General features: G+C 38.8%; 1 protein-coding gene across 4 annotated transcripts in view; it reads right to left on the bottom strand.

Annotated features, from left to right (window-relative positions):
• Positions 1 to 18,630, bottom strand: part of DNAJC13 (DnaJ heat shock protein family (Hsp40) member C13) — a 75,428-nt gene that overhangs the window by 21,704 nt on the left and 35,094 nt on the right. For 3 of the 4 annotated variants that reach the window (XR_006104555.1, XR_006104554.1, XM_042473499.1), the window contains exons 21-37: positions 16,609 to 16,623; positions 15,654 to 15,736; positions 15,322 to 15,475; positions 11,950 to 12,053; positions 11,701 to 11,860; positions 9,989 to 10,051; positions 8,705 to 8,806; positions 8,490 to 8,594; positions 7,620 to 7,822; positions 6,560 to 6,644; positions 6,328 to 6,482; positions 5,983 to 6,028; positions 3,444 to 3,598; positions 3,025 to 3,226; positions 2,495 to 2,610; positions 1,646 to 1,724; positions 934 to 1,069 (exon numbers count right to left, since the gene is read on the bottom strand). Coding sequence is in view for 2 of the 4 variants with exons in the window: in XM_042473499.1 (XP_042329433.1) it covers positions 934 to 1,069; positions 1,646 to 1,724; positions 2,495 to 2,610; positions 3,025 to 3,226; positions 3,444 to 3,598; positions 5,983 to 6,028; positions 6,328 to 6,482; positions 6,560 to 6,644; positions 7,620 to 7,822; positions 8,490 to 8,594; positions 8,705 to 8,806; positions 9,989 to 10,051; positions 11,701 to 11,860; positions 11,950 to 12,053; positions 15,322 to 15,475; positions 15,654 to 15,736; positions 16,609 to 16,623 (1,963 nt within the window). In the remaining 2 variants the exon portion in view is untranslated. The remainder of the gene's footprint in view (positions 1 to 933; positions 1,070 to 1,645; positions 1,725 to 2,494; positions 2,611 to 3,024; positions 3,227 to 3,443; positions 3,599 to 5,982; positions 6,029 to 6,327; positions 6,483 to 6,559; positions 6,645 to 7,619; positions 7,823 to 8,489; positions 8,595 to 8,704; positions 8,807 to 9,988; positions 10,052 to 11,700; positions 11,861 to 11,949; positions 12,054 to 15,321; positions 15,476 to 15,653; positions 15,737 to 16,608; positions 16,624 to 18,630) is intronic. The other variant, XM_042473500.1, reaches the window with a different exon arrangement.

Genomic DNA, 18,630 nt, shown 5'->3' with positions numbered 1-18,630 from the left:
AGCCGGGAGACCATTTAAGGAGTGAGGGCGAGGCGTTAGGGAGGAGGAGACAACACGGAAGAAGGGGGCGCGTTGAGGACTGCATGCAAGGGAAAGAACAGGTAACCTGAACTCCTGTCCGGGTGGGCTGCCCCATTAGCCTCCAGGCATCATATGGACACCTTCGTGTAGGGCCCCACCAAGCGGTGCACCCTGTGGACCCGCGTTGGGAAGAGGTTCTCAGTGGGGAGCCTTACAACCCAGGAATAGGACGAGCCGCACAAAGTCTCCACAACCTCGAAGGTACTTGGTGGGACTCCAAGGGGAAGTGTTGGGAGCATGGACCACGCTCGTTAGAAAGAGAGTAAGCGGAGTTAGAATACACTGAGAAGGCTTTCAGACTAGGGGGTGTTTTGTAGACCGAAGACTACACATTCCAATGAGGTAACTGGGACCCCAGTCGTGGAACTATTTGTTTGGTTGTGTTGAGAAACTCAGTGTTACATTAAAGTTTCGTTTCTCCTTACTGCATAAACATTGGTCTCATGTGTGCTTCTAGCGACTACCATGGCTCATGGATTCCCAGGGAGGCCACCCACACCATCAGAAAAAAATCCCTGAGTTAGGGCACACATCATAGAGTTAAACTGACTTTGTGATGTATTTTTTTCTCTCCTCAAATGTTTTCTAAAGGACAAATTATAACAAAAATTGTACTTTGACACTAAAGAACCTTTCTATAGACATTCACTTACTCAGTTAACAACAGTTTAAACTTTAAATGTCAATTCAGAACTGTGTAGTATGAATGTATATTCAAGTTCAAAATGACTTCACTACAGGACATAAAATGGAGTACTGTACTAGTTGTCCATAATTAGTCTTATATGCTGCATCTGGTAATGTCCCAGACTAAAAGCAGAATTTCTATATTCACATACTAAACAAAATTACCTTCTTTGTGTCTGCTGAAAAGAATGCTCTGAGCTTTCAAAATCAAAATTATATTCTCAGGATCTGGACCATCTACCATTTTGGCTGACTTAGTACACAGAAATTCATATGCTTTGTTCACTTTTTCAAACATATCCTGCAGATATATGCAGATAAAGAAACACAGAAATCTCATTTAAAAAATATATTTGCTACTGCTACCAAAAAACCCCAACCAACCATTCCCCCCAAAAACCCCAACCAATCCTTATTTCAGATAAAAGGTGCACTTTATTATACCATTTCCTGGGACACTTGTCCATTTCTGAGATTGCTTTAATACATTTCTGACTTTCATCAAGGATTTTTCTCTGGGAAGTCATGAAACACACTCACCCATGCCCTCCTCCAAGCCCAGAGTCTACAAATAGCACTGATTTTAGTATTCCAATACTTCAAATACATGGCCAAGAATTGCCTAATGTAAAGATGCAAGAACTGTACAAAACAGAGCAACATTTATATTATGATGAAATTCCTGCAACATGAGCTGCCACAAACACATTATGTAAAGGAAATGAACAGAATATGAGATCAAATACAGAGCCAGGTATCTTCCTCCAAATAAATGGAGCAGCTACAGATACAAACTGGAGACCGTATGATCATAAGCAATAGATCGGAATGAAGCACATCTCAGAGGCATATTGCATATTTAATATACAGCACTTACTCGACCTTCTGGATTCTTGTCAGGGTGATATTTCTGGGCCAGTCTAAAATAAGCTTTCCTGATTTTGCTTTCATCATGCCTTACAGGTAGAGAGAGAAAAAATTACTCATCTAAGATGCAATATCTGACCAGTCAGAGTAAAAATATTTTAGCTTTTGCAGAGTATTAATTGATAAATTATTTTCAAGGGTACTCTGACAACATATTTTGAGCTGTAGATTTCAGCCCACTATCCCAGCCATTTTTCAACTGCTACAGACACACAGAAATCTCAGTCTGCTGTCTCCTGTTGAATGCAGGCAATGGCAGTAATGGTACACTTACAACTCCTTCAAGGTAAATGTACCAATACTCAGGATATGGTAGATCCCTAGCCATTCTGTAATTGGCCAGTGATATTCAGTACAGTGAATTAGTCACATCAAGTCATGTTCTTGGAAACAAAATACCTCGTTCCTTCCCACTACACCAGAGCTAGGTGAATGTGTTGCCCTTGGGATATTGTTGGATTGTAACTTCCACCAGCCCTAAACAAAAGAACAGACGATGAGAGTTGATGGGAATAGCAATCCAACAATGTCTGAAAGGCCACAACTTTTTCACCCCCATATTATAAACATATTACTAACACTCTAGCTATGTGGTACAGAGCTAAAACAATAGGTGCAGATGTTCTCAAACAAATATGCAATCTATGCTGAACTATTGAAATATCGCTACCACATAAAATTGTCTCTGATATATCATGACAGCAATTCTTCTACCTTCCACTAGAGGTTAAGTATAATGCAATGTAAATAAGATTTCTTCAGATTAAAATGTCATGTTCATTTGTTATGAGAAACTTACTGTCCTTGTCCCTTTGGAAGATGGAGGACTTCGTAAGCATCATCTATTGACATTGTAGGTGCCTTCTTCTCCACCTCCTTCTTCCACGCTTCTAGGGTATCTTTCAAAAGTTTAACCTAAATGAAGGAAATGCCTAATGAATTCTTTTGAAACAGGGTTGGGAACTGTGAGGATCTCCCTATGTTGTTGGACAACTGCCCTAGCTGCTAGAGTTGCAACTTGGGAGTTGCAGCTCAACAAAATCTGATGGGCCAAACATTTCTGATCCTTGTTCTAAAGTGCATTTTTGGCTCTTTCGGGACAAAAAAGAGCTGCTATTACTCAGACATCTAACACCTCCTATCAGAACACTTGAATTTCTTGTACTGAGGAGATTCAAAGAAACGATAGACAGTTGAAGCTTAATTTTGGTTAATAAACTGAAAATTGCCACCTGTGCAATCATGGCTTTAATAATTCTTTACATATTTCTTTTTATCTCTCATTCTCCTGTGTTACCAACTGGGAACAGTACAAGAAGTATTACTTACTGGATCTTTAATTGGCCAGTCTGGAAAGCGTAGCTTATCACAAAGATGTCTGAGGTAATAAATATTACAAAACAGCTCATTCTCCAGTTGAGGGTAGTTGATGACTGGTATTGGACAGTACTGGTAAAGTGCCCTTGTATTACTTTGAAGACGAGGAGTGAAGTCAGCAAGATGAGCAGCTATCTTTTCTATCATAAGGCGCCTGTAAATTGCAAAAGGCCTCTTTAGGCAAGCAAATACTGATGTTCAGAATCAGCATCTGATTCTGTCACCAGATTATTAAAAACACTCATTTTTAGCAAGACAAAGACATCTGACTGGTTTAATCACAGCAAGGAAATTGCCAGAGGGAACACAGGTTAAATTTGCCTGCTCCCAGCCCCATCATTTATTTTACATGAAACATATACATTAATCACCTCATTTCGTTGCTCCAAATAGCTTCTGGAGTGTCAAATTCACCCAAAAAGATTTCAGAGAACTTTTCTGGGTCATAATTTTCTAAGTAACACACCATAGCTTCCGGTAGGATATGTCCAAGGATACTTCTCTGAACTATATCTTGCCCTTTTGTCTATAATAAAAGAAAGAAAAAAGAAATCAATCAAGTCAAAAATATCTGCAAATTAAAAGAGCATACTTATGTAAATATTTAGGCAGGTCTGGGAAACAATGGCCCTTTGGTTACATGCACCACCGCAGGATTATAGACTGAACCTTCCTTATCCAGAAATCCAAGATCCTTTAAAACCTAAAACATTTTGCAACAAAATGCCCACTTCTACCTTCAAGGAAAAGGGATTAGTCACATGTCCAGCACCTGCTGAGTTTTCCTCAGGGAGCCCTTGCTATACCACTGTCAAAAATTTGATGGGGGAAAGAAAAGAGGAAGGGCAGGAGGCTCCAGTTCCTGTAGCTCCCCTCACATAAAGCCCTTGTAAACAGTAGACATCCCAGATGCTTTCTCAGCTGTCAGCATACTTTCTGCCATTTTAGGAAAGTAACTGGGAAGGGAGGGGAAAGTTTAAGTAGATCCAGTTGACTCCATCAACTGGTGCTTCACTTGGCTGGTGTATCTCTTGTAGCTGGGAAAGGGCACTTCACTTGGCTGTTGTAAATAGGGAGGGCAACATCCAAGCATATCCAGCTGAGTAAGTTGAAGGGAACAGCCAAATCTATTTAGCTGTTTCCTTCCCTTTCCAACTATGAGGACTAATTTCTTAGCAGGGCAGCTGACAGACAAGAAAGAGTCTAGGATGTCTGTTTTTTGCAGGGACCTTGTGTGGAACCAGAAATATAAACACTTCTGGTCCCAAGCATTTTGATAAGAGAGGCTCAACCTGTATTTGAATCTCCATACCTGAAGACAACCCCAGACTCCAGGATCATCTTCTTCAGCCCAAAAACTATGAACTGCTTCTCCAAGAGCAGCATTTCACCTCTTAAATATGTTGCATGTCCCTCCTATGCTGTTTAACATGAAACTCAGGGATTACTCAAAACCAAAAGTGGAGTTTTGGCCACTGCAGTCTTTTACCCACCCACCCCTCGCATTTTTGGCTGTTTAAGTAATGCCTGGAAGACTATAGGGAGAGAAAACTGGCCCCACAGAATGGCTGACGTTTCCCAGTCCTGCATTAATGATTGCTTTCTTTAAAAAAAAGCTTGGCTATTAATTTTTCCAAGAAAATATTAAAACATAGAAGACGCAGAAGGCCCACTAGGCTCAGTGGGACTTACTCAACAGCATGTGTGTGTGTGTGTGTATATACATACACACACACACACACACACACACACACAACAGCAGTCTTAGTCTCTTGGGATTTATTAAAGCATATTTCTCCTGCTACAGTCGGCCCTCAGTATCTGTGGACTTGTCATCCACAGATGTGAATATCTATGGATCGCAAGCCTGCGTTGTCCCCAATGGCGCCGCATGCACATGGCAGCGCCACCATCAGGTACAGCCCCACTGTCCCTAATGGTGGCACAGCTGCATGCATAGGACAGCACTGGAGACAATAGAGGCTGTCCCTAATGGTGGTGTGGCCATGTGCATGTGCTGCCACTGAAGTCCCTAATAGCAATGAGGCTGGGTGCACGTGCCGCCATTGAGAACAATGGAGGTTGTCCCTAATGGTGGTGTGGCCATGTGCATGTGCTGCAATTGATGACCCATTGTCCCTAATGGTGGGGCGGCTGCCAGTGCTGTCACTGGGAACAACAGGGGTAGTCCCTAATGATGGTGTGACCACATGCACATGCCGCCCCGTGCACTTGTCGCCTTTGGGGACCATAAAACTTGAGCATCCACGGATTTTGGGACGGATCCCCTACAAATACCGAGGGCCTACTGTACGTATTCAAAAGGGCCTTAAGCCTTAAGGGTCTTACATACAATCAATAATAACTAAAAAATCCTTCCCTGCAGGCTTACAATTTTAAAAGATGATACAAAACAAAAAAAGAGTGGGGAGGAAGGAAGAAAAAAAGCTAGTAGTCTTCCAAAATAACTTCTGAAAAGTACTTCTCCAAAAGCAATACAGTACAAAAATGACATGACATTTTAATGTTTCAAACTCATCAGGGTTTCCTGACACTACTAACATTAGCTATTATATTTCCATTTATATATGACTGGAAATCAAAGTTCTCTCCACATACTGGAATGCATCCAGATTCAGTTATCCTCAGATTAAATTCAGTATAGCCAACAGGACTTTTGTACTGATTAAGTGCCATTAATTTTGATGAGTCTCCTCATACAAGTACAACTAAATCATCATTTTTGTCAAACTAGTTTTGTTGAAACTTTTGAAAACAAATTATTTAACAGGTTGGTATAATTCTATCCAACAGGACTGAGCTAATATTTCATATATTAAGTGCTCAATAAACCAATTCTGGATCATTTGCAGGAATATTACAAGCTTGGCTCTAGAAATTAAAATTTACCTCCTCAGATTTGAAAGCCTGTTTTGCATGTGTATACTTCAGAAACCTAGAAGATTAATTAAAATGTAATTAAGATATTTGTAGTTTAAAAGATATAAGTATTTGCATACAGGTCAATGTATACTTTAAGCAATCTCTCAAGCAGGTCCCAAGTCTTTTCTGGATCTCCTTATTATCATACTCAACCACATAACTACTGATACACAATGTAGCCTGCATTCTTTATTCCTTCTATAAAGAGAAAGTTTAAAAAAACAAATGCTATATTGCTACATATATAATTAACTAGTATGGCATTATGTCAATAAGTATGTAAAAAATGTTGAACAATCTTAATGTTTTCACCTTGCAACAGGGAGTACATTGGAACCAGTGTACATCATAATGAAGAAGAATACTCCACTGAGATAAAGACGAGGTAATTGTGGGTTGTCTTGCATGATGTAGAAAAGCAATATGGCCACTTTCTCAACAAGAATGGGATCAAAAGTCAGCAAGAGCTGCAATGTGAAAAATAATTTGTTTAAACTGTTTACTACAAATTAGTTCTAAAAGATCAGATGGCAGACCAACTCACCTGAATAATATGGGGAAGGCAGGTACTGTCTGAAAGAAGCCTCTTTACTCTTGGTAAAGGTCTTATAATAGCATTATCCTGATCTCTGAAATGAAAAAAAATCCTACTTGGATCTGTGGACTAATTATTCTCTAATCACTTTCCAACACATTTTTAATAAATTAAAGGAAACTGTTTTCTAGTAATAAAAATTCAAATTGTGCATCAATGTACTATCTATAGTTTTAATTTAGTGTTCGTTTTTAGAATCAACTTGTCAACCTGACAGGAATTAGCAAGAACAATAACTTTCCTAATTGTTTAACTGTTAATTTAGGGTACTGTTGTAGTTACTCTCTCTGGCTTTGGATTCTGGTAACACAAACATACCTTTTATTTTGACAAATTTGCTGTATTCTTATAAAATTATTTTATGGACATGGGTTGTTGTTGTTGTTGTTGTGTGCCTTCAAATTATTTCTGATTTATGATAACCCTAAGGTGATTCCATTACAGGGTTTTCTGGGGCTGAGAGTGTGTGAGTTGCCCAAGGCCACCTAGTGGGCTTCCATGTCTGAGTGGGGAACTGAAACCTGACCTCCAGAGTCATAGTCCAACATTCAAACCACTACACCACACTGACTGTTATGGACATGTAACTTAATATTACTTATTTTTAATTTATATCCTACTTTTTGCCTAGTATGGGACTCAAATGGCTGGGTCCAGTTCTGTCAACAACTGGATCAATTTTCAATCTAGATCGAAGTCATTATTTTTCATTATTTTTCTATGACTACAAGGAATACCAATTTATAGGAATCTTGATTCCTTAACTAGGGTCTAAATACCCATAAGGCACCAGATCCCACCTGATCTTAGAAGCTAAGCAGAGTCAGTCCTGGCTAGTACTTGGATTGGAGACCATCAGAAAATACCAGGTGCTATAGGATCTATTTCAGAAGAAGTAACTGGCAAAACACCTCTGAATATTTCTTCCTTAAGATAACCCCATAATAAATTAATGGGGTCACCATGAATCGATAGGCAACTTGAAGATACACACACAGAGATTCCTTACCTACTGGGAAAATAGCTACACATCGTGACCAGCATGTTGAGAATAAGTGTAGCAAGATCTGTCTCATTCAGCACAGCCTGTCCAGTGGCAAGCAGACACCACTTTAGCTGAGGGATAACCTGCAGTGGGCGCCATCCATCCATGCCCTGGGCCCAGCAGCGTGTTTTTGAAGTGAGCGTCCCTTTGTTCCACAGCTCCTGCATCTAAATTAGAAATTGATTATCACTGTTAACACATTAATATCATGAACAAGATTTTTTTTACAGTTTCATAGGTTGTGCTGATGAAGAGACACACACTTTAAAACATTTTCATTCCATGTAAATACCAACATAACCTCACATTTAAGATCAATTTATTCTAGGGAGTATCAAGCAGTTAACAGAGTTAGTCCAAACATGAGGGCCTCTGGTCAAATGAAAAGTAGCCCACAGATTTCACAACTACTGAGTTGTGAAATCAAATGACTCAAGCAACTCAGCTGTTCTGTAGCACAGTAACTCATCAATATAAAAGCAAACAGATGAGACACAACTCATTATCAGTCATGCACTGAAGGGCTATAAGAATAAGGGGTAAGACACCTGCTAGCAGCATATCTGCAGATATGTTAATACCAAAGCAACAGAAACCCAGCAATATAAATTGAACAGCAGTGTTTGTCTTGAGATTAATCCAGTTAATGTATGAGCTAAAGATCCCATGAACACAGATGATGAAATCACATGGACTTCTGCCTCACTGTGGGGTGTGGGATTAAACCTAACGACAGTGGACTGATCTCCCTTGGCATCCCAAGATATGGTCTGTGATATCAAGCTTTTATATAAATTGTCTTCAAATTAAAAACTACAAATCCTTGCAAGTTACCTCATTAAAACTGTAAGGACCACTCCTTTCCTTGTCTGCATTACCAAAATACCATTCTTTTTCACTCTCTCTCTTCATATCAGGTGACGCTTCAATTACATTGCTCTAAAAAGAAAGCAATAAACCTGGTCATTATTTTAAACAAGGAAATACAGATTTTTCTACTTAAAGTTTTAAACAAATTTCTTTCTTAGGAGCTGACAAAGATGTCATACTTGCAATGGAACTGTTGCCCTGCTTGTGTGAAGATGAGCCAGAGTGAGAAGATCTACAAGAATTCTTATGCCATTTGAATCCATAAGCTCCTTGACATTTTTCTGCAAGTGAAAAGAAAAGTACAAAAACTTTACAATGGGTCTTTTTTAGTGCAAACTCTTCAGTAGTTTGTAAATTATAAGACAAAACTACATTTGAGGATCTCCAAAGTAAACCACAGACTGATTTTTTTCTAATTAGGTTAAAACAGTAGTGCAACTTGGAATTAAGGTTTCTGATTATAAAAGCGTATTTATTTATTTAATTAATTTATAATCCTTCTTTCTTCCCCAGAACTAGGCCTAAATTTGGCCACATATTAGCAAAGTTTCAAGATGAATAGGCTGCTAGTTTGACTGGTCATCACAGAACTCTTGAGAGACCACTAAGGATAACATTTTGGTTTGATGATTTTGATAAAACACTCTCCAGAAAATAAAAGTTAAAACAAGCATCCTGAACAACACATGAAGAAATGTATATGTTTAGTAGCCATTAAAGAGTATCAGCAAAGGACAGGTGTAGGTAAACATGGCCTGTAGGCCATAGGCTACACTGCCATCACATTTTGGCAGTGTAGCAACAACAACAACAAAATCCACAATGCTCTTTAGAAACAAAGTGCACTGGGAGCACCAACTTTATTTTAAAGCACAGCTGTGCTTCTTTCAGCAGGCTGATTCTGCTTTAGAGCAAGACACATGTTCCCTGTCTACTTTGTCCATTTAAAAACCTATGCTTTTGTTGAATAGAAAGGAAATGGTGCTAAATATTGTGCTAAATCTCAGTGGTACAGTGGTTAATTTGGCAACAGAGAAACAGAAGCCACCTGTCCTGTTTGAGCTCCAAACCCATTTCTTTTCTATTCAACTAAGGTTAATATCAACACACGTCCATTGTTGTTGTTGTTGTTTAGGATTCAAAGAGTGACCAAATTCAGATTTTAATTTCCCTGATATTCTTCTCAACTGGAACATTATACACATTGTAGGACTTTATCTCCAGACTTTTGAATGTAATCTGAATGAATTAAAGATAAATAAGGTGCTTGCTGTATTAATATTGCTATTAATTCAAGATGTAATATTATCTTCTATTTTATGCCTCTAGGTGTAAGGACAGTTGCTAATCAAGAGCTATTTGGAGTAAAGATATCTTCGTGACTATCTCAAACTGCAATAACAGCTGTACATATGGTGCTTTCTTAAAACTTCAAAATTTGACAACTCTGTAAAGTTGCTTACCTTGTTAAGGATTAGTTTATTAAGAAATAGTATCAGCCGGTCCCGCTCAAGTCTATCAGTACACTACAGAAAAAATACATAGATACTTTAAATAATAAATAAAATCCTGAGATATGCACTACATATGCAGCCTTTTATTTTTAGAGTAATAACATGCCAACAGCAATATTGAGACAATATCCTTGAATTCCCCAACATCGTGTTCACTATTTGTGTGAAAATATAGTAAATTGAACACTGATATATTGTAATCATAACCTAAGAACAGCGCAATTCTTATAATTCTGGCTCTGGTAAAACAATGCAGAAGTCAAATCAAATTACTGAAACCAGTATAAAAGCTACTCCCACAATGAGTATTATTTTGCCTCTTTCCTTCTTGCAAGTCTCACATGATCAGAAGTATAATTTTTTCTTAAAAAATTACTCAGCATGGATATATAAATTGATCAATGTGCTAGTGATGCTTGGAACAGGTCTAGAGAACAGAGCAGTGTTGACCAGGAAAAATTAGCAGTCATTTTTAATAATAATAATAATAATAATAATAATAATAATAATAATAATAATTTGTTTTATTTATATACCGCTATTCCAAAGATCATAGCGGTAAACAGCAAGTACTCTTTTGAAGACTTTCTACGTTCAAGCAAGGCTAGGACAGTAGGAGGTCTTCACATCCAATTATCTCCGCCAACATGTTTTAGGTGTGAGAATTTAGGGAGTCTAACCCAAATCTCAGGTGGATATTTGTGGTCAGTAAAGCCTCTTGTAACTATCTTAGGGTAGGGACATTCATGCCTGGAACCCATTTATCTACTTGTATAACAAAACACAATACACAATTAGGACAATTGGCCAATGCAAAGCTAACAATGGCAATCTGTAAGCAATCTGGACACAGCATGTAATATGTGTCTGAAAAAGAGCAAAACAAAACACTATACATTAGAGTAAAAATGAATCAAATATCATACTATTATACTAAGTATTATACTAAATATTATACTAAAATTATATTATACTAAAAGGTTCAGCTTACTGCCATATTCTATACATGTTAACTGTTAAGGTATACACATTGACTGGTATATACATCTTCACAAGTTGCAATGCTCAGGCATGATGCTTCACAGCTGTGGGAACAAAGGCTACAGCTGTGTGATCCAGTAATACCCACAGTAAAGAAAGTCCAGATACAAGAAGTCAAATTAAGGACCCTAAGGCATGGGGTAAAAAAGCAAGCTTACCTTTCCCAAACTGAATTCTAATTTGGGCTGCATCCGGGTCCTATCATATGTAAATCACCGCCAAATCCGCCGCCTGGATACAGCCTAGATGTAGCCTGGGTTGAATCATGCCCAGCCTGCCCCTTTTTGAAACAGAAGCTTCCGAATCTAAAAAATGGCCACTGAAGCATCTCTAGATTGTATCCGGGCAGTAGTTTCGGCAGCGATTTATATATGACAGGACCCAGCTGTCTCTCAAATTTGAATTCAGTTCGGGAAAGGTAAGTTGGCTTTTTTACCCCATGCGATAGGGTCCTAAGTTCAAGATAAAATATAATTAAATGCTTTCTTAGGATAAAATATGAAAAGAACAAATATTCTGTCACTGGAAGTTAACAGAAAAGTTCTGGGCAAGCTTCAGTAAGTGATGCTTGCCTACCTTACTCTTCCCAAATGGTGTCCACAAATAAAAAAACTACTCACCCTTTCCAACATCCCTATGATATATCTAGTGTCACCAAATGGGCCTATCTCTTCATAGCATCTTCCATAAACAATGGCCAGAGCTTGCAAGCACAGGCATTTCATATTTATTTTAGGGGTGAGCAGGAAACGATGGTACAATTCATTGAAAAATTCATATCTGTAGGAAGAATGAGTACAACAAAAGCTTTAGGAGGGTAGAACATCAGATTTAAAGCACAAGAGGACATCTGGATAATAGCAACTCACGATTTTTTTATTGCTCCACTTTCTTCACTTTCATCTTCTTCCAAGAGCAACCTCAAGTAATAATCGCCTATTTTTATTTCCTCCGACAAACACTCATATTTCACCTTAAAAGGAAAGTAAAACAAATGTATAACTAGCATTTACCAAGAAGGTATCTCCTTAGGAGGTCTGAAGATAAGTATCCATGAATGCGGCAACATTTTTCTCCTCATCTAGGAAAAGCAAAGTCAATTGAAGAAAGTCATGTTCTTTGGCTCCACCCCAGTTCCAAATACGGCTGTGTCCAGCTCACATCTTAAGGAGCAATAAATTTTTAGGTCCAATGAATAGATCATAGGTGGGGACTGAGGCACAATAGCCCCCTGGAGTGCCAAAGTATGCTGTGTGTTAATACTTTGGGCCTGTATGTTAATACTCTAGGTCTGTTTTGTCTACCATGAAAATGGACCCCTAGGTCCCCCAAGTCCCTTAGGAGAAGATTCAGTTAATGCATCTCCAGAAGGTACCTTCACATTAAGCACCAATGACATCTTTTCTGGGAACTCCCTGGGAGGCATCCAAGAGAACAGGAGACTCCAGAAAAAAACTGTCAAACTATCAACTACAGATGTACAGATGAGATGTAGAGAGCCATATGGTAATGGCTGGTGAATGGATGGGCCCATGTTGCTATCCTGCTGATTTCCACTACAAGGAAGTTTATTTGAGAAAGATGCAGATACAGATGCTGTTCTTGAGGAATGGACTGTTAAACCTCTCTATCAAACAGTGTGTGGGGTGTCACAACCTAGGTTATGAAGGCTTTTATTCCTCTGCCAATGATTGGTCTAGATATTTTTTTCTCAAAGTGAGGTGAAAGGAAATAAAAGAGCGAGTTTGCATCTTGGTGTGTTTTGTGCACCTGATTATACTTTTAGGACCATGCACATGCCCAAGAATGTCAATGTTTTTGTGGTAGGATGCGAAAGTTTGGGCAAATGTAGGGGAGACTCATAATCTCTGTCCTATTTAACAATGTGTTAAAGTTTGGTCTAAAAGAGGGATCAGTGAGTTGAATTAGAAGAGGTGGTTTCAGCTGAAGAAAACTTTTGCTTCCGATACTCCAAGCAGAATAAAGTAAAGCAATCTAGGAAGCTGCTTTGAGTGTCAGGATATGAAGTCTGTCCTTTAAGTGGTGGGCTTTAAGGATCACATGGAGATTTCAAGCAGAGTATCTGTTTATGACCAAAGGGGAGATAATGAAGCAGCTTTCAGGAAATGCTTTGTATGAAGGACAATGGACATGTATTATTAATCTGAGTTTGTCAATACTGCTGATAAGGAGGCAGTTTACTTCCAGAATACAGCTGATCTGAGCCCTATGTCCAATCCTGGCTGATGAAATGAAAGCAAATCTTTCACCCCTCTGTTATTTTTGGGTCCAGCACAGAAAAGCCTTCTAAGTTGCAGCACAGATAATTTTGCAGATTGCTTCCTGGATACCAGATGGATGTCTAAAATCTTCAGCAGGCATCCCTGCTTTAGGAATGCTTTGTATTGGGCTTGTAATTATAATTGTAATTGTCTCTGGGCTGTTGGAGCATCTAACACATCTTCATTAATCCCTAACAAAACTAATGCCTTTGACAAAAGAGCAAATAATCCTCAGAAGATAATTCTTCCATTGACCATTGTCTCCTGTCCCCGTTTTAGCTCTACAGCAGATTCTACAGATTCATCTCATTTATAACAGACGGGTCAAGCCAAAATTTTCTTCAAGAGGGTTGAGGCAATGAGAATACCCTCAAAGATTCATCTGAGTAAGCAAGAACATCAGAAATAACAGATAAGTAGAGCCAGGGTGGCATAGCAGTTTGAGCACTTTGGAGATCAGGGTTCAAATCCCTGTTCAGCCATGGAAATCCACTGGGTAACCTTGGGCAAGTAACACTCTCAGCCCCACAGAATAGCAATGGCAACCCCCTCCAAAGAAACTTGCCAAGAAAATCCTGCCTTAGACTCGCCATAAATCAGAAATAACTTGAAAGCACACAACAACAACAAAAGTATTTATGACCATCTCTGGATATCCCCTGGTAGTTTCTGCCAAAGAATGAAGGGTATCCTTTTTACTATGATAAACACCTGTATGTTGCTTTTTAGCATGTTTGGGGTAGAATCTTTTAAAGACTGAGTAATTTTGTTTACCACCAGATCATTGATGTTCTGCAAAATTGTACCCTCACGAAAAGGCACAAAGCCTATTGGAACCAAGTAGGGGAACACTGGAGGCTGAACACATAACCAATCTATCAAGATAGCTGAAGCCAAACTGAGTCTCTATGTCTCTGAGTGCAGCCATGTCAGAATTTCAGCTGCTGGTCCGAGGGGTAATCAGAAGTGAAAGGAAATGGGATGGGAAAGAAATGAAGAGAAGGCAACAGTAGAAGGAGTGTTTTTTTTCTTTTTCTGGGGAATAACTGGGTGGGAAATAAACTTAGGTGAAAAGGGATATGAGAAAGGATACTTGGAGAAAAATAATGCTATGAATAGAACAGGAGGTAACTGAGAGGAGCAGGAGCTCAGAAGCAGATTTTCTCCTGGGAGAGGTAAGGAAAATACTGGGTGAGGAGCTGGAGGTGGAAATTTTTTCTTCTTTTAACAACTTGTGGTCCTGCCTGTTTGGGGCAAGGAGAGGTATGCAACTCACTCTCTTAGATGCCTCTCAATGACCTCCCAGAGAAGTTTCTGATATCATTGCTAAGAAAAAACAACATACACCATATGATGATAAAGTTTCTGCATAAAGAAATGTATTTTAAAAGGTTGCGGATCACAAGTACCAACTCAGGAATAGTATTTCTTCCTGTGTAAAGGAAGAGGTGGGGGGGGGAACTCTACTATAATAGAGCTCACTATGACACATACACACACATCACCTGTAAACAAAAACTTCATTTTATCTAGAACTATTATATAATTCAATCCAAACATGAATGTGCCCAGAGGAGGGCGACCAAAATGGTGAAAAGTCTGGAAACCATGTCCTACAAGGAGCTGGGTATATTTAGTCTGGAGAAGAGAAGGTTAAGCAGTGATATGATAGCCCTGTTTAAATATTTGAAGGGGTATCATATTGAGGATGGAACAAGCTTGTTTTCGGCTGCTCCAAATCAAGTGATGGTCATGATAACTAAGAATGTGTATAGGAACTACACAGTTAAATAATACATGCTAAGTAAAGAACAATGAATTACAACTACAATCCATTTCAAACAGAAGCTTACTTTTTATATTAGCCACTGTAAGTAACCATATATGAATCCAGGTATTAACAAACATGTTTAATATGAATGGTACTCTGTGTGCAGGAAACAATGGATAAAGACACACCTCAAATTCATGGTGATTCCAGGAAATGACATTAGCGCTGCCAAGTTCTCTGTCAATCTGAAACGCCCGCATTTCAGACTCCAAGGTATCTCTTAATTCTTCCCGTGTTTTGAAATTCCAAATGAGATTGGATCTAGCATGATCTTGCAGAAATCTGTACAAAGGATATGACAAGAAGTTTTTATACATTGTTTCACCACTAAAAATGCACTGTTTTATTTAAAAAACTCAAATACTGTTGTATTAAAATCAATTTTAACTGACAGGCAGTTCCAATTAACAATTTTAATAAAAGGCTAATGTCCCACAAACACTTCACCCCAAGTATTCACCTATAATAGAAAAGATCCCAGTTAGCTTGTATTTTTATCCTTTGTCTTCGTTTCCTCAGTATTACTGGCTTTTGATTAATATTCTGCAAAGAAAGTGTCAGAGTTCAGAACAGTGCCATAAAACATGAAATGAGATTATACTAACAATTATCAACTAGTGCTAATAATAACAATGCTAACAATACATGAAAATGATAGAACAAAAACCCAAATTTGTATATACTGTATATATATTCCTTCTTTCAAAGATAAATATCTCCGAATTGAGATGCATTCTTCTCCCCCAATGAAAGCAGTCAGAGGGGTGTACAGTGGTGCCTCGGGTTACGAAATTAATTCGTAACGCGGCCGCTTTCGTAACCCGAAAAGCCTTCGTAAGCCGAATTGCCATAGGCGCTAATGGGGAAAAGCCGCGATTCCGTGCGAAAAAGCCGAAAAAAGCACCAAAAGTTTTTTCGTAACCCGAAAAAACATTCGTAACCCGGAACAATGATTCCCTATGGGATTTTTTCGTATCCCGAAAATTTCGTAACCTGGGTATTTCGTATCCCGAGGTACCACTGTATACTGTAAAGTTAGAATGGACCAAGTAGTAACTTGAATACATTATATAGCAGTTAAGCAAATAAAATGTATTTATCCAGGCTGAGACTCTTTTACTTAGAAATGGCACCATTACACTACCAGTGAGTCCAATCTGTTCATCAATCATACTGTGTTACAGATAAACACATATAACTACATCTTTACAGAAACATCGGAGAATGGAAAGTACAAAATAATCACACTAAGTCAGAAAATGGAGCATATTAATTCCTTGCAGAATGAGACACTAAGCATCACACCAAAGGTGGCCGGCCAGTATTTCTAATCTAATGCATACTGACAGTTAAGTCACTACATGCTAAGCATAATTCAACACACTCAACAGAAAGGGATAAGGATTCAAACTCACCATATTGTTTCTGTCCTGGTTGCATTTGGAAAGCAGAAAGAAAAATAAAATTGAGCATTTAACAGGAATGACTCTCAAATGGTTGAACAGCTAGAATGATCTATTAAAATCAGCTTTCCAAGTTAACAGAATCACTACATGGAAAGGTAGAAACACAAGCCACATCTTCAGTTTCTGTTTCTGCACAAACAACTTCTGGGGTATCTTAATGGTGCCCTGTTATCAGATGGAAAATTTGGGCTAAATCCAACATTAGTCCCACTAGAAAAAACTCAGTGAAATGAATGGGGATCATTAGTCATTCATTTCAACTAGTTTTCTTTAGGTAGGATTAGTGTTAGATTTTGCTCTTCAACTATTTTTGCCATGTATAAATCATCCACACCTATAAAATAAAACATTGCTGATTATTATTTAGTCTATCTCATAAAAACTCCCAAAACCTTGGGTGTTTTCACACTGTACAATACAACAGAAAGCTAAAAGTAGCTTAGGATCTTTCACATACAGTTTTTTCATTAATACCACATACACTGAACAACAGAGATATCTTTTAATTTTTATTAAAAAGTACAAATTGTTACATATATATTAAACACATACAAACATATAAACAAACTTATAACCAACTTTGTGTCTCACAAACTTCAAACATAAAAAGATAAAATAGAATTCTCAACGATCTTCTATTATAAACCTTCCTAAATCAATTAAAATCATCTGCTTAGCCAGCTTCTTAGTTGCTCTTCCCAAGCTGACCAGGTGTAAAGGAGAAGCTTCTCTCCAGAGACGAGGGGCTCGCAATCATTCATCGAGGCAGAGAAAGGTGCAAGCGTGTGTGTAGGAGTATACAGAGGCAACATGCTCTGGACTCGAGACTGGTGTGGACCAGGAAAGGGAGACATTTTAACTACAGGAGCCATTTCAAGGCAAAGGACTCTTTCTAAGAATCGAGCGCAGATACTCCTTCTACAGAGACATGTCTACCCCACACAGTGTTTCAAGTGTCCACTCTCCCCCCAAAAATGTTTCTTCTGCTACCTATTCTATCTGCCTATCTGATGAAAGAAAGCAGGAGCAGCAAGCAGTTCAACTCCAACCTGCCAGCAAAGTCCCAGCAAAACTCACAAAGCTTAAGCAGGGTCCCAAATTTGAAAGCTCCTTTTTGCAGCCACTTCTCCCCTGCCACCATGTGATCTAACACTTTGCTCCAGTCCATCAGAAAATGGTGTTGCTCTAAGCCACAGAAGCCATACCCTGTGCCCAAGCCACTTATGAATTTCCCAACTGCCACTACTAGTGAAAGATGCTGGTAAGGGAGTGATCTCACATGGGCAAGCAAAGAGTGGGAGACACCACCACACAAAATGATCAGTAAGGCTGTGTGGTGGTTTTTTGAGGACCCTGAAAAGAAGTTTTATCCCCACCATGGTTCTAAAGGCTGCTGGTTCCCAGTGTCTTTCCTGCACACCAATACTTTGACTGAAGCCCCCCCCCTTTCACCCCCTTTTCCCTCTCACCGTCCTGTACTGCCTCCTTTCCACCTCACCACCTGGGGGGGGGGTGCACACCACCCACTTTGGGAATCACTGTCCTAGAGTATAACAGAGGCATCTTCCTTTCTACTTGTCAAGTCAACAGAAAGAACCAATTCCTCAAAGACCAAAGGGCAGTGTATATAGCAAACATCATCTTGATTTTGACCTGGCAAATATACCTAAGTGCAGCATGCCAATAGAAAACCATCAACCATATGCACAGAAGACCAGTAATGAAGAGTGTAAGTAGAGGGAGATACAGGGAACTGAATGACAAGACACACGATCACACACCTGAATACCTATACTGTAAAAAATATGGCTGTTACTCATTCCCACCTATCTAAACATTCATCAACAAAAAGAATAAAACCTGATTGTCTGGCATCTAGGAATAATAATACATTTCATAACCACATACACAGTCAGCCCTTCTTATACACGGATTTTTATACACGGATCCAAGCATACACGGTTTGAAAAT

Source organism: Sceloporus undulatus, chromosome 6, assembly GCF_019175285.1.
Source record: "Sceloporus undulatus isolate JIND9_A2432 ecotype Alabama chromosome 6, SceUnd_v1.1, whole genome shotgun sequence".
Taxonomy (NCBI): Eukaryota; Metazoa; Chordata; class Lepidosauria; order Squamata; family Phrynosomatidae; genus Sceloporus; species Sceloporus undulatus.
Note: the sequence above shows the minus strand (reverse complement) of the source record. Positions and strands in the feature narration are given on the sequence as shown.